General features: G+C 39.1%; 2 protein-coding genes across 2 annotated transcripts; both read left to right on the top strand.

The window, feature by feature from the left end:
- The first annotated feature begins 370 nt into the window (after positions 1 to 370).
- LOC133997079 (progranulin-like) lies at positions 371 to 3,534 on the top strand. Its single transcript, XM_062436634.1, has 6 exons — positions 371 to 480; positions 815 to 955; positions 1,089 to 1,385; positions 1,584 to 1,757; positions 2,638 to 2,781; positions 3,036 to 3,534. The coding sequence occupies exons 2-6, from the start codon at positions 815 to 817 to the stop codon at positions 3,162 to 3,164; spliced, it is 885 nt and encodes a 294-aa protein (XP_062292618.1). The 5' UTR covers positions 371 to 480; the 3' UTR covers positions 3,165 to 3,534.
- A 3,555-nt stretch (positions 3,535 to 7,089) lies between these two features.
- si:ch211-10d23.5 (uncharacterized protein LOC556599 homolog) lies at positions 7,090 to 14,502 on the top strand. The gene is made up of 8 exons (XM_062435439.1): positions 7,090 to 7,314; positions 8,705 to 8,806; positions 9,171 to 9,323; positions 9,729 to 9,854; positions 10,022 to 10,054; positions 10,364 to 10,522; positions 10,617 to 10,973; positions 14,393 to 14,502. Exons 1-8 carry the CDS (start codon positions 7,125 to 7,127, stop codon positions 14,500 to 14,502), a joined length of 1,230 nt encoding a protein of 409 aa, XP_062291423.1. The 5' UTR covers positions 7,090 to 7,124.
- Positions 14,503 to 16,837: the final 2,335 nt, after the last annotated feature.

The following is a 16,837-nucleotide window of genomic DNA, read 5'->3' as shown; positions in this document are numbered from 1 at the left end:
AGAGATGCATCTTAAATTACGCTAAACAGTGATTCAACTCTTCAATGCGCTTTAGTTGGTTTTAAAAGTCATATGAGCATAACATTTGAACGTTTCAGCTACTGTCTTTCTTAAAAGACAGTACTTCTGAATGGAGCTTTACAGGTAGGTTTTCTGTCTTAAACAATGGAATGGTATCAAAGGTTAATGTGAGCTTGCAAACTCATGTTAAATCTGTTACTCATTGTGTGTTTACAGCATCATACAGTGATTACCAAACCTTCCTTTTTAAAATCCAAGTATGGCTCAATGGGGGTGTACTTTTCAGAAGTCCCTTCCTTAATCTGATAGTCACAGAACAAGAGTGTGATCTAGTTCAGCAACCAGTGGTCTTTAGTGGGCGGGCCTAACCTTCCATATAAAGAGTGCTGGTGTGTGATTCAGTGCAGAAGAGGTGTGAGTTAGATGTCAGGAAGCTGTTGAATCCCGTACAGGCAAAAGGTAAGAAAAAATCTATGAATCCTTATCAAAATCTCAGCCTAACCGCCACCATTATTGTGTTTTAAACAGTCAAAGCTGCTATTTATGACTCACAGTGAGATTAAATGATAGAAAAGTAACACATGTTAAATACACGCTAAAAAGAAACTGAAACTTACCAGCAACACTTTCAACAATATGACAGTAAGTAGAATGACAGTTTCAGATGTACTTAAGTCACAACTTGATTAAGGAACTGAAAGTCATGTGCGGATGCTGTTCTGAAACAGCCCATGATGCTTCACATGTAGTGATGAACAACAAATAAACTTTGTGTTAATTATCGCTTGTCCAGATGTTGAGGATCACTGTATGGCTGTTGGTGGGAGTATGTGGGTTTGTGTCTTGCATCAAATGTCCTGATGGGAACACCTGCCCTGATCGCACCACCTGCTGTAGGACTTCACATGGATATAACTGCTGTCCGTATCCCAATGTAAGTCAAATGTGTTCATACATTTCATTACTTGACCTGTACTTGTGCGGACTCAACATTTTGTTCCAGAAAACTGTACTCAAAACGGTCAGTATTTCATCCTTATTTTCTGTGTATACTGGTGTGTCTCCAGGCTGTGTGCTGTGCCGACTTGAGTCACTGCTGCCCCTCAGATTATCGGTGTAACCTGGTTACCCAGATGTGTGAGAAACTAAACCAGCCATGGTTGACCATACCCATGGTGAAGAAAGAAGTTGCAGAGAAACCGAGCACCCCTGTTATACCTGTCTCTCCCCTTCAGGAGCTCAAAAACAACCCAGATCAAAAAAAGGCTTCAGTTGTCTACTGTGACAACTATTACACCTGTCCTGATGGCACAAGCTGCTGCAGACACCCAGCAGGGGCCTGGTTCTGTTGCCCCTACTCCCCTGTGAGTAGACCCAGTAAATACTGCAATAAGATACATAATAATAATGTAATATTTTTTATTCTCTATTTTCATGGCTTCAATTAAAAGCTTGTAACTCAAATGTTTCATTTGTGATCAAATTCATAATTCAATGTTGTCATCTGGAGGAGTGTTAATGCTCTTTTAAATTGATTGTTGTATACAATGTCTGCCTTACAGGCCAGGTGTTGTCTGGATGGCTACCACTGTTGTCCGTATGGGTACGACTGTGACCTTACTTACACGCACTGTGTGAGGCAAGGCCTGAGATATCCTTTCACGCCTAAAAAACCTCTATCTTCAGTCCCTGCATCTCTCATTTCTACCTCAGAGGACCAAGACCGCCTGCAGGAGGTAGGACATAACATACTGTATTTATGTTACTTGAACTACTGAACAACGATCCAGATAAAGCTAAAGTCCCTGAAAATGAATTTCCTCAAAGGACTTATTATTATTATTAATAAGTGTACATGAGTACACAATCCTCTACCAAGGAATGTTGGTTATTTCCCAATAGAGATTTCTTCATTTCAGTTTTGGCCTTGGTTTTTTTTTTTTTTTTTTCACTGGTTTGAAATCATGGGTGGGTTGTTTACACCATCAATCAAATCTGATAAAACCAGATCCATACTAGCTTAGTTTTTGAGTGTTAAACCTGCAATGATCAATATTTTTCTATTATCAATCAATACATTTTTGTATGTGAAAGGTTTCACCTGTGAAAATTATGTGTCACCCCACTCCAACTTTCTGAGCTCTATTAATCACCTCAACTCAATTTTATGGGATTAAAACAACCACAACTTTCTATTCATTCTCACCACTCTTGTTTTCCCTGTCGTGTCAGACAATTGTTTTCAGTGAAAAGGTTACAGCTACTGTACACTGCCTATCCAGCAGTAAACAGCACACACACACACGCTAAGTTAGAAATTAGCTGGTAAGCAGAGTGAAGGACTTATCAGCTAAATATTTCTTTCAGGGGTTGGTATAATGCAAAAGAAAACTTAAAAAAACCCTAAAAACTGTTTTGGCAGGTTTGATTGTTGCTTAATTAGTCATGGATATTTAATGTTATAGAGAAATATAGAGCATTAGAAACCAGAATTTTAGGGGCTTAAAAAAAGCAAAGATGTCTTGTTAACTTATATATGAATACAGGTATGTTAATAATTACATATTTAGACAATAACCAGAGGGTAATGGTTAGTTTGTTTTTACTGTTTTGCAGACACCTCTGACAGCTCTAACAGAGGCCAATGACAGCGCCTTTGAGACTGGAGTCATTCGCTGTGATTCCAAATCTTTCTGCTCATCAGGAAAAACTTGCTGCAAGGGACCAACAGGCCAGTGGAACTGCTGTCCCTATCCACTGGTATGGATTAAGAAAAGAAGGGCACATTAATTATTTAGTAAAAGTTTTAGAGGAAACAGTAATATAGAAGGTTTCAAGCACAGATCAGCATCTTTTAGCATTGTGTCTATCCACCAAATTATAAACATCACAAACTGATATACTGTTGGTTTGCACTGAATATTAGCATAGAAATGACAAGCTTGTAAGTCTTCACCCATCACTACAGTGATTTATAAGGCAGTATGTTGTTTTAACACTGATACTGATTTCAGGGCCAGTGTTGTACAGATGGTCAGCACTGCTGTGAATATGGATATACCTGCGACCCCGGCTCCATGACATGCAGAGGATTGTACTCTCTGATCCCCTCAGGAACACAAGAAGGGGCCAAACCATACTGAGGACATGTTGTTCATATTCTTGCACTATGACAGCTTTGTCAAATGAACACAAACTGATACAATTTATTTGATTATATTCACAGACTTATAATACAGTGTAATGAGTAAATAATCTGTTTACAACCTCATATGATTGTTTCTCTTATCTTTGGTATATTTCATTTTTAGATGAATTGTACTATATCGTAAGGGAAGGAATGTGAACATTCATTTTCAGACCTAATCTAGCATGATTTATTGCAGCTTTGTATCCCCTGCACTGTTATTGTACATATGATGAATATGATGAATGTTTAATCTGAGGAGGGGTTTTTTTGTTTGTTTTTTGTGGAAACATCCAAATCATGATTTTTTTAAATAAAAGATTTGAAAAGTTCTCCATCTGTTTTGTTGTCTTATGTCATCTAAACTTGATGTGTCACTGGCCATATACGACTCACCTAACTTTCTAATAATTTGATACAGTTATAACTGATGTAGTGGTGAAATAAATGCATAGCTCACTCTCTAGCTATTCAGTGAACTAAAAAGACAGCTGCTTAATTACTGCTTTTCCTCTTAAGTTATTAAGGTTATTATTAAGTACATGTTGCAACTGTTTTGTTAGCAGCATTTTAAGATTATTTTGGGGGTGTGGTAACTGATTATCATTATTGCATCATCAATGTTGTAACACCTTACTTAAAAAGCAGCAAAACGTGGGTTTTTCAATAATCTTTACAAGTGTGTTTTGTTAGCAGCATTTTAAGATTATTTTGGGGGTGTGGTAACTGATTATCATTATTGCATCATCAATGTTGTAACACCTTACTTAAAAAGCAGCAAAACGTGGGTTTTTCAATAATCTTTACAAGTGTGTAAAATGAAATATATTTTATACCTTACTGGGACAACTTTTGCTTGGTCTCTAATTATTAAATGAAAAGGAGTAAAACCCAAGTTAATAATAAAAAAAAACAAGTGTAAAGTGTCTATTCTGGGTGATATTTCAGGCTTACATCAACCCCATTGCTGCTGCACAAGCCAGGGGGGCGATACAGAATGCCGGACCAAGCAGGATTATTTAAGCAGACCTCGACCAACATGGTGGGTACAGGACAGACATTCTCAGAGACACAAATATGTGTTTCTTGGTAATGCATAAAAAAATCTGACATGACACATTCTCAAAGCTGCAGTTCTGTTACTTCCATGTTCCAGTCTATCTATATCACAGCTTGACATAGCATGTAAAGATGATGCTATTGCAAGAATTTACATTTTGTCTAGTCAATGGCTCGCAAAAATGTGAATTTTCACCCAGCTTCTGATTGTCTTGCAGAAGTAAAAGTTTTGTGTGAAAGATGAATTGATTTAGAAAGATATGAATAGATGCCTTTTCAGTACTCTAATTTTGGCCACAAGGGGGCACAATTACGTCATTATTGCAATATTTTGTAAAGAGAAATGTGTTGTCAATGTCCCCTTTTCTGGCACAGCAGTATTAGTTAAGGGCTTAATTGAAGTTGAATTGTAGTTCATATGTATTTGTATATGATGGTTTTACATCAGAATCTGTCTCACAAAAGCTTTTTTGTGTCTTGATCAGACCCAGTAAATATTGCAATAAGACACATTCTTTATTCTCTATTTTCATGACATCAATTGAAAGCTTGTAACTACAATGTTTCATTTGTGATCAAATTCAGTGTTGTTATCTGGAAGAGTGATTGTTGTATACAATGTCTGCCTTGCAGGCCAAGTGTTGTCTGGATGGCTACCACTGTTGTCCATATGGGTACGACTGTGACCACACGCACTGTGTGAGGCAAGGCCTGAGATATCCTTTCTCGCCTAAAAAACCTCTTTCTTCAGTCCCTGCATCTCTCATTTCTACCTCAGAGGACCAATACCGCCTGCAGGAGGTAGGACATAACATACTGTATTTATGTTACTTGAAATACTGAACAACGATCCAGATAAAGTTAAAGTCCCTGAAAATGTATTTTCTCAAAGGACTTATTATTATTATTATTATTATTATTGTTATTATTAATAAGTGATTTTAGGGGCTTAAGAAAGCAAAGATGACTAGTTAACTTGAATACATGTGTGTTAATACTGAGATATTTAGATAATAACCAGAGGGTAATGGTCAGTTTGTTTTTACTGTTTTGCAGACACTGTACTCTCGGATCCCCTCAGGAACACAAGAAGAGGAAAACCCATACTGAGAACATGTTGTTCATGTTCTTGCACTATGACAGCTTTGTCATCACTGGTACAGATCAGATCTAACCATGCATTATAGCGTAGATAAAATTAACACAAACTGATCCAAAATGTTTTTGATTATTCACATACACTGAAAAAATTAATAAATAATGAATACATAATGAATAAATAATCTGTTTGCAACTTCACACTTCACTCTTATTTATTGTATATTTCATTTTAATTTAAAAAAAATGTTTTGTTCTTGTTATGGCATGAGATGGAATGACAACATACATTTTCAGAGCCTGATTTACCATAGATTTTAGCAGTGTTATTGTAAATATGATGAGAATGATAACGGAAACGTATTGCTGCCACGCCAGAAAAATAAATATGTACCAGTATCACGTTATAACGTCATAGTTGGTCTCGCGCAGAAGTGGACTCCCCGTGATGTACTACTCCTACACTTTCTCCAGATACCACTGCGTCGCAATGGTCAGCTGCTGGTGTGCATCATAGCATCCCTTAGCACCTAACGTCTATCTGATGTGATTAGTTTCCTTCAGCTGTTAGAAGTGAGGTTCTATCTATGGTTAAAACATGCTGCAGCCATTTCATCCTTCCATCCTACGAGGAGAGATCTGTCTATGTCCACCATAAAAGGAGTCAGAAGACCACAGCCTGTGCGCTCCTTAAAATGTGTGTTAGTGCCTATGGACTGTGGTGGCTCCTCTTACATCAGATTAATGAATGAATGAATGACCTAACCTACTCATTCATCCTTTTATTTAAAGCAGGATGAATGCGTCCTCTGTATTGTGTAAGTCAGTGTAAGTATTGTAGTGAGTGACGCTGTGCTGCGAGTAGGGTAAGTGATTGGCTGCACCTGTGACAATTAACGTGAGGGATTGCACCTGTAGCGGATGTTGAGAGGAGTGAAAAGAGCAGAGCAAGTGGGCGCTCGGGGTTCTGGAGAGTGGAGTTTGATGAAAGTTACAGGGCTCTTACTGTCGGTTTACCTGTGTGCAGGACTGTGCTGTATGAATTATGCTAATAAAGATTATTGTTTGTTTATACCCTGATTCCTCCTCATTTAACTGTTAGCACAGTGGAAATATTGTGTGTGTGGGGCTCTCTACATTCTCAACTCAGAGACAAGGTTTATTACAGTATTTATCACTATCATCCACTGTGCTCAATAATAGCATCTCATGTCTCGTCAATATAAGCATGGAGTCGAACTTCACGAAATCGTAAAATGAGCCCTATTCCTATCCCATCTCCGCACACCGTTTCCTCATTCAAATAATATAATATAGTTTCCCGTTATGAAACTGATTCTTTTTTCTTTTTCTGGCGTGGCAGCAATACGCCTCTGTAGTTTTGCTGTCTCATGCAACCTGAACTTGATGTGTCACTAGCCATAGACTACTCACGTGAGTTTCCAATAATTTGATATAGTTATTATAACTGATGTAGTGGTGAAACAGGATGCATAGCTCACCCTCTTCAGTAAACTGATCTTAATCGAGGTACTTATTATTTTCCTACCCGCATTCCGAGAAGACCCCGCCCTACTCTGCCTCTGATTGGCTAGTACTCGTCTCCTTCGTTGGTTAGAGAAGTTGGAGCTAATCAGATGCAGAGTAGGGTGGGTCTTTTCAAAATGCGGGTGGGAAAAAATAACATCGACTTCCAGTAGCTACCAGGTTCCCATGTGTATCATTCCGGGTGAAGGCGCTGTGTACTAATGGTGAGAAGATGAGCCAAATCGAAGAACTAAAACTGTTTGTCTACGGGCGGCTCCAAGCTGCTGCTTCTGAAATATTTGGTGCTATTGAGAAAACAGTAACGGAATACGAGGAGCGTGCTAGTCGCTTGAAGGAAGACAACGACCGCCACCGTTCACTTATAGATATTATCCTCAAAACCAAGCTACCACAGAAACAAGGTTGGTCCATCCTAACGACGTCTGACAAATGTGCCAGCCAACACTAACGTTAACCGCGTCACTCATGCTCGAAGAAATATAGTTATTTCTCTTTTCACCCTGCCAGAAACAACTTAAATCCCAAATGCTAACAAACCTCGTCTCTTGTTGCTCAGACGGTTCAATCAGTAAGCTAACGTTATTTTAAACCTGTCCAGCTTTTTCTGACATTGGTGCATATTGTTTAGTGAAATGATAGATTTCTTGACAACACTGAAGACACAAATAAAGTGCTACTATCTTTTCAGCGTGTTATTGTTGAAGTATCGCGAAGAAAAAAACTAAAACTAGCGTCAGCCTAGCTTATTTACAGTGGTGAAGTCACCAAACGTTGAATGTTTATTACTGAGGTAGTCCCTTTAGATATTTATATACATTCATATTACATTACTGTTTAACGCTAGGTTTTTATTCTTTAGCTTGTGTATAGCATACCACTCAAACAAATGGACTATAGGTATAATGTTTTGCAGTAGTATGTTTTACATGGTTCAAATGCAAGTGGCAACTGAACAAGCTAGTTATGCATACAGCATAATCAGTACAATAAAGCACAGCAGCAACAACAACAACAACAACCAACACGTGATTGGGAATTGAAGCATAACATAAGTTGTGCAGGGATGTTTAGGCTTCCATCTGACTATTAAATGGCAAATAATCTATGCATCTCATTTTGGTTTGTCATCTCTTTGATTTCATTCAAAATGTATGGTGAAATGGGAATTGTGAACTTTATACCTGAGGAGGTTTAGTGAAGCCTAAACTGCTGTATGGCAGTTGCTAGCATAGCACAATTAGGATACATGTTAATGGCAGTGCCATAGCAGTGATGGTCAGGGTCAGTCTGCACCTATAAAATGGATATTTGGGCCTTTTGGCATGCTTAAAATGAGTTGTACCATTCATTTTCATCAACATGAATGTTATGAATGCCTGTTTTTCTCCACATCTAAAAGGACAACAGTTGCGACAGTATAATACAAGCAGTGTTTATAAGCACTGGCAGCTGCTAGTGTGACACACTGGCGTGCCACCCAAAAGTGTGTCACAGATGTGGCAGCTGCCAGCAGCAGTCCATATCAAACTGACATGCCGTGAATATGACCATGGCTTTGTGTTATGGTCTGTGTGGACTACCTTTCAAATGTCAGAACCAACTGGTTCCATTGTTTCTCTTGTTTTCTGAGACACCATCATCTTTAGGAGGAAAAATGTCACAAGAAAGTTGCAAATGTTTTGAATATAGTTGAACTACTTTTGTTGTTGTTTTGGTTCTTTTTTTGTTATTCTTCTCAGTACTTTCATCTTGAGGTCGAATTTGCTATGTGTTATGCTCTTTTCTCTACAGCAAGTCCGGCTACTAAAAGTACTCCTGCTGCTGCAGGCCCTGGTGGTACATCAGATTCAAAAGTTCCCTCCAAGACTAGAGTAACCTCCTACCAGCCCAATGGTAGGAACTTAATCTTAATAAATAAGCCAGTCAATGAATTATCCTCTTCATTGGAATCAGTTCATTAAGCTTATTTGTTAAGCTCAACAATATCTTATTAATTTGTGGAAAAAGCATTTTATTATTTAGAATTGAGGTCTTGAAATGCTCTCTTTTACTACATGGACACCAGTAACCATTATTAGGCATTCCAATGTAATGTGATAATAAGTCAGTCTTCACAGTCGAAAAACACAATTATTAATTATTGTTGACTGCATCTTGTTTAGCGAGTGAGAACATAATGTTGAAGTCTCATAACTTTAGTAATTGTAATAAATACCATATGTTGTACAATCGCTAAATTAGATCTTCCTTTTTTCAGACTTGCAGTTTGTATTCACCTCGCGCAGGGACTTTTTCAAGTTTGTTTCCAATGGCAACTGTCCCTACTGCGTCAAGGGAATTCAGGCCACAGAGAAACATTTGACGAGAAGGCATTATCTATTCGCTGTTCATTACACTGAGAGTGGCACTGGTACGTTTTTATTAACATTCATTTAATAACATTTAAAACACACAATCTGGGATTATAAACTTTATAAATAATATTGGGTAGTCGTTTATTGTGGGGCTAATGAATGTTATGAATGCAGCCCTTTTTCCAAAAAAAAAAGAAATCTGTTGTGGCCACACCGCCATGTCCATTTTTTGAAATCAGCAACTGATTTAGTAACTAACAAGAAAAGGTTGATGGACTAATGGCACAGTTCCTAGGATGTTAAATATGATAGATGACCTTAGTCAAGCTACATTGATTTCAAGTATGCAAGCTGATTTTCACAGCATGGAAATGTACTAAAATGTAAAAAATGTTCTTGTAAGCTTCCAGCCATTTAATGTTTTTGCTAGTATTTAGTAGGCTATGTTTTTTTCATTTCAGAAAAATTTGTTGTACCGTGTATGTGCAAAGACAGGATCAAGGGCAGAAGTCACTGGCACTGCCCATACTGCACAAAGATCATATTTCGGAAATGTAACTTTGAGGTGCACTTATCTAAGCAGCATGGTAAGTACAGTGTCATGGCATCTTCATAAATTCACTGTTAATTTACCTTTGCTTGTTAAATTATTTACTTATTTTTCGCAAAAGCACTTTTTAAGTTTGGCTTTGTTTTAGCGCCTCCATTAATAATTCTTATTTTTTTACTGACTACTGTGTGTTTTACTTTACAGGTTATACAATACTGCAACAAGGCCTAGAATCAGGTTAGTTAACCATGTGTCTAATGCCTCTCAGTTGTTCATGAATGGTGTCATTTTAGCCATTTCATTTTTAACATGGTTGGAACTTAAAATTAATATTCATTGCTTAGGTTACATTGTCTCTGGAGTGTTAAACCATACACTTTTAAACCCATCTCCTCCTTTAAAAATGATGTTTATTGTTTAGTGAAGATCTGTAAACAGATGTGCTGTGTTAATTGGCAGTAGGGGTGGTATAGCCACATATTTGCATTAAGTAAGAATGATAGTCTATTACTTTAATAAAACACATTGTGCTGCTCTTTCCCTTAGAGATGGATCAGCCCTCCATGTCCGTCTTTGAGGAGGACATCCCCTTGAGTCCTGAACCCTGGTGTCAGCAAGACGTCAGCAGTCTGAACCGGGAGGACCAACAGGCCTCGCTGCTGCTTGAAGTTAAAGAAGAACAGGAACAAGAAATGCAGAGACAAGGTCCGGGAAAAGAGCATTGTATTCTGCATATGTAAAAAACATATCACACATTGTGATACAATCAACTAAATGTCTTTATCCTTTTTATCATCAGTGAGTCATCAGGAGGTGCAGTACACAGATCAACTGCTAAGGAAAGGCAAACAGATTCAAAATGGTAACCGTCAAATGGGAGAACAACATCGGGCGGCAGATCATGAGCAAGACTCTGCACTCAACATCGTCTGTGTGGACAGTTTTATCCAAGATATCAGTGAAATCAACAGCATGGAAAGTGGCAGGAGACATTCTCTTTGTAATTCTTCAACCGAGGTTGTGGAAACTCAGCCCGATACTGGGGTTACTAAAATACAGGAGCCAGCTGGAGAACCTCCACCAATCACTGAAGGCAGTGCTGTTGCTAAGGACAGAAGAAGCAGCAAGACTGAGAAGGGGAACAAGGACAATCAAGGTTTAAAGGAACTTGATTCAAAACAGAAAAAAAAGTGTGTGAAAAGATCTTTATCACCTGTGAGTTTATATACACAGAAATCAGCAAAGTTATCTGTCAGTCATAATTACACAGGAGCTTATTGTTGTAAAGCATGTGGAAAGACTTTTCATTACATGTACACACTACGAGCACATGCCCAAACACACACAGCAGATAAAATCCACATTTGTGGAATTTGTGGAAAAAAATTAGAGGGAACAAAGAGTTTAGTCCTACACCTACAGAACCACACAAAGAGAAACAAATGTGGAATATGTGGCAAGCAGTTTTCTAATAATTCCCGTCTTAAGCGGCATAGGAAATTTCACAGACCAAAAGGTCTAAATGTCATGTCATCCACTTAAAAATCACAGATGGGCAAAATCCTACAGATGTTGGTGAAAGCATCAAAACCTGCTGTGAATATTGGAATGTGATCCATTACAGCAAATCCACTCGGTGGAAGATACCGGTGCAACGGAGAGCTAATGGGACAAATAACCTGTATGTTGTTGTTTATCGTTTATAATTATATTTCTATAATGGATTTTTTTTTTTGATTGTGATTTGTGATACAATTTTATAGACTTAACAATATTCTAAGTCAGATTACTTCAAACTCAAGCAGTGATCAACTGTTTTATATCCGCTTCACTAACACCTTATTTCTATGTAAATACTTGATTAACTCAATTTCAGATTTGAAGTATTTTCTTTTTGTTATAAATTTTGAGATTACCTTGACCACTGTTATATTTGTTTCTTCCTCGTCCAAATAAAAGTGCAATACTTGAGTAAATGCCACACATGTTTGTTTAGTTTTCTCCAAGTATTTTTCTATACTGTGTCAATTATGTCATCTTACTATACAGCTAAGGCTGTTCACATATTTTGGCCTGGTAGTGGTGATAGTGTCTCAAATAATGTTCAGTTTCTGAAGGGATAGCTCTCAAACCTCATGTAATGATCAAATCCACATCTCCAAAATCATTATTTGAATTGGTACTTCCTTGCATCCAGGTTTAAAGAATACTATTTTTATAATGGATCTGATGACCAAAGGAGCCTCTCATAATAACATCCAGAGACATCTTGTTGGGCTAAAATTACTTGACCTTTTAAGTTTCTATGAAAAGCATCATCAGTACCATTATAAATGCATAAAATATATCTTGTTACACTGAACTTTCCCATGACAATCAGTGCCACTGAAATATTTTGGCACACAATGCAAATGTTAGAATGTATTTTTTCTCAAATGTTTATAAAGTCCTCATAACAGTGATGTTGGGAAAAATATAGAAATTAGTTATAACAGAACCGAAATGTGTATTTATCCACAGTTTTCAACGTGTGGACTATGGGAATCACTGCTAAATTGCAATAAAGTACCATTTATTTGTGAGTATCACAGGTTTAGTGATGAAGACTGGGCAGTCAGAGATTAATGCAGTAGAATGGAGCTGTTCCATCAGCCAATCAGCAGCCTTGGTATTACTGTCGGTAGTAGTAGTAGTGATGATAGTGATGTCTAGTATGTTATGTGCAGTATGGTGACTGCTGTGTTATGCTCCCAATTTTCCCGTTTTGTCATTCCTGTCCCATGTTGTGGTGACTTTGTCCATGGCAGGAAGGAAGAGGAGAAGCTGCACTGTTTGACTCCGCTCCGGAGAGTCTGTGCTCAGTCAGTTTCCCCCGGTTAATCATCAGCAACCACCGGGAGAGTAACCACCTCCGTTTACTGTAACACGGGGAACATGGCCGTGTTGAAGATACGAGACCAGGTAATGTTGGCTATTTATTTGTTTAACTAATTCATTTAACAGTTATGGTAAGTCGTCGGCGACACTTTGATAAACGCCGGTTTACAGCTCTTAGCTTGAGTGTTTATAGCCATATCACAGACTGTTAACAGTAGTGATAGCTTAATTTAGGCTACTTATAAGGAAAAAGTTAATTTACGGCGAGTTAAAACTGTCTGGTAAATGAAAAGTGAGCACCAAAGGTCCAATGGTGAAGTGAAGCTGCTGCTGCTTGAGGTTGGATTAGCTGTGGTTGAGCTCTCACCGTGAACTGACGTGTTAGCTAACGTTAGCGGTTAACCGTGAACCCGTTAACTAACGACCCGTCACCGGCTGCCTTGGGTTAACTTAGTTCAGTGGAAACCGATTGAATGTAAAACAATATGAGTGTTAACATGGTCGTTTGTCTGTTTTCTTCTGTGTTTTTTTTGTTACTGTTCTTGTTTGTGGTGATGATGGACTGTTGAACACAGCTGGACAGCTACGAGATCAACATGGTGGCTAACTCCCTTTTTCTAAATGTTAGCAGCTTTTTGAGTTTTTGTCGGACAGGATTTCTGGTTGTAAAGTTGGTGAAAATTGTCATTTTTAAAATTGAATCGCGCTTTTCAGCCTCGTTTGACTGCTGGCCGATTTTCTGGCCAGGGAGTTTGCTTTGTCAGCTGTCTTATTTCAGCTCCCTGCTCGTTTTCTGTGGGGCAGCTGCGGCCAGTCACCTGTTGCAGAATATAAGAGGGCTGTCAGACTAAAATAGCAGGTGGTACTGTTTCCACCCTCTCCATCTGAGTCCATGAATTAGACCCTATCCACAAACTCAAATCAGCTGTTGTGAGCAGTGCTGAACTAAAGGCAGTCAGGCCATGGTAGGGTCCATCAGACATGCATCAGCACCTGAATCAAACAAGTAATTTTGTATGTTTAATGTTAACGATTTTCCACAACAAGGAAAGTCAAATAAAACAATGACTATTCAGCTGGAGACCAACAAAGTGTTTGTTTAATTTTCCGATGTAGTAGTAGTAGTAGTAGTAGTAGTAGACAGTTCTGATGTAGTCGTTTTTTTCTATAAAAATTAATCATTGAATTAAAAAGTGAAATGAACCATTTAATGATTCATTCATTCATCATTCAAATTCTGACACGTGATATGTTTTTTTTCTTCTCCTTTAATTTAATTGTAAATTTAATACAATAGTTGTTTTTAATTGATGCACTTTGTTTTACATTTTATAGACTAAATCATGAACTGATTCAACAGAAAAAGAAAAAACAATCAAATGACAATACTGGTTTGTTGTATGGTTGGAAGTAATTGTGACTAACAAATTCTTAGTCATCCTGTTACATATTACTTCAGGATTGGCTTAAATGGTAAAAAGTGAATACTACAATACTATAGTAAAATACTGTTTTATAATTCTGAAGTTTGGTATAAAAAAAGTCAACTTCAATAAAAGTGGGTCAATGACTGTGCAGCTCTGTGGCCTGTCCTGGTCTGTCCTGGTCTGACCAGTCTTCCGGCCTGGCAGCACGCACACAACAAGCGGAAGAGTGTGTGATTATATCTCCCTCTCTATTCTCCATTGTTCTCTGTAGTGCCTGCTGACAAAGAGTGGGACAAAGGGGCAAAAATAGTCACAGTGAAAGGGGCAGAAGTGGAGACTGGAGTGAATGTCATTGTTGACAAGGCTTGCATTGTCCTCTAGAGGGCGTCATATATCTTTGGGAGCACACGGAAGACTCCCAGCCAGGTTGTGGTCCTGCCTGAATGGAGAGATGGTGGAGGGCTGAAGAAAAACAGAGGGTCACACAGAGCTTACTGTATTGTAGCTGGTGTGCGTGTTAACATGCTCAAGGCTTCTCAGATGATGCATACATCTACGATATGTTGATAATGGGTGGTAGTCAGTCTCTAAGCACTGTGTACCTTTTTGTGTGTGTGCCTGGGGGGGCAGTTTTTTCTATTTTCTCCATTAAGTGACTGCTACAGTTAGGATTCACACTTCCAAGTCAATACCTGGTCATAAAATGTGTCCAAAATCAAATGTAAAATGTAAAATAGGTTCAATAGCTACATTTGAATGTAGTATATTTAATACATGATTTGTATAGTCCTAAAACAAAAATAATAATAATAATATTAAAGCCGCAAGTGGCGATGGCGGGCCCTCGCTCACCTATGCCACCGCGGGGCCTGAGGCATGGCGGGGCTGTGGCGTGAAGCAGAAAGTGAGAAAAAACCTGGAAGGAGGCCAAAAATGCAATGTTTCGTTCATCCAGTAGGGGGCAGTCACAGGTAGTTACACATATGGTCTGGTGTGTTCAGGGCGGCCACTCATCAGTCATGTGAAGTTTGGAGTGAATTGGACAAAGCATGAAGGAGTTATGCGAGGTTGATGGTTCATCCACCAGGGGGCAGTAGAGTATAACAAAACACAAGCGGTTGCGTTCAGGGTGGGACAGTGATTACACATGTGAAGTTTTGTGGAAATCGCACAATGATGATGTAAAATATGGCACTTCCTGTTTCCACTAGGGGGCGACACGAGTGAGATCGCCTATGAGCGAATGGAGACGTTTAGGTCGGCACCCTGGACCTGTGTACCAATTTTCATGATGATACGAGTTCAATAAAGCCATCAAAAAGCCAAACGTATTTTCATGGCGAGGAATTGATGGTAGCCACGCCCCCACAGGGACGCCATTACTCGTAGCTTCACAGTCTTCATAATGTAGCTTCACCAACTGGTTCTGAATGAAGTTGATGGGGCAAAGTATGTAATTTTAATGAATCTTAGTTAACTTCCTGTTACCACCGGGGGGCGCTATGAGTTACGTGGGAAGTTAATATATCGGGACGTTCAGGGCGGAGCCATCATCATGTCCAGCAAGTTTGAAGCTGATTGGATGAAGTATGTGGGCGTGAGAGCCACTCGTATGTACATGGCGAGCACGCCAAAGTTAGTTGAGCCCTGCCAGACACGCCCTTTGACCTACGGATGCACAGAGCACAACTTAAGCTCAGCTAGGTCTGGAGATGTTGCGTACCTAATTTGAACTTGATCGGGCGAACGCTGTGGGAGGAGTTAATTTTAGGCGGGAAAAATCAAAACCAATTTTTGGACTTTGTAGGGGGCGCTATTCCGCCATTCTGCGTCGACCATGTGCGACCATCCAAAAATATCGAATTTCGGATGAGGCCGGACGTCCGTGCAAAAGTATAAGCATTTTTGCATTTGGGAAAGGGGTGAAATTGGGGCACGAAATGTCGGAAGAATAATAATAATAATAATAATAATAATAATAAACATTACAATTTCAATAGGGCTTTCACCAGGCGACTTGCAGTCGCCAGTCGGGCCCTAATTAACAATAAAAAATAGCACCTTTCACAAAAGTGTTAACATGAAGTGTAACTCTTGAGTCTTTATAAGCTTTGAGATCTCTGGACGACAGCATCTCCACTGCTGTGTGTGTGTGTGTGTGTGTGTGTGTGTGTGTGTGTGTGTGTGTGTGTGTGTGTGTGTGTGTGTGTGTGTGTGTGTGTGTGTGTGTGTGTGTGTGTGTGTGTGTGTGTGTGTGTGTGTGTGCGTGCGTGCGTGCGTGCGTGGGTGGGTGCGTGCGCGCGCGCATTTCTCAGGAAAACCACCCACACGTGCTGGCCTTTGTGTTTCTGGTCTAGGATTACATTACACACATTGCATCCTGTGGCAGGGTCAGAGCAAAGGTCAGAGCAGGCTGCATACTTTCACTCTCACATGTGAGTCAAGCTCTTAGTTTGTACTGGGATGTGTGATAAAAGTGAGCCTGCATCCTCTTGTTGCTGCGGTGAGATCGAGTTTATCTTGTGCGTGTTATTCCTGGTGTCCCATTGCTGCAGGAGCACCGAGGAATGAATGGAGCAGGCATCTATCTGTCTCATATGTGGAAAAACTCGTCCAACACATCACGTTTGATTGTTTAGTTTCTGTTGTCAGACTGTCGGCCTTGTTTAGGGACGCTTTTCCTTGTTTGACCACTCTGTACTGTATTTAAACCTTC

Source organism: Scomber scombrus, chromosome 16, assembly GCF_963691925.1.
Source record: "Scomber scombrus chromosome 16, fScoSco1.1, whole genome shotgun sequence".
NCBI lineage: Eukaryota > Metazoa > Chordata > Actinopteri > Scombriformes > Scombridae > Scomber > Scomber scombrus.
Note: the sequence above shows the minus strand (reverse complement) of the source record. Positions and strands in the feature narration are given on the sequence as shown.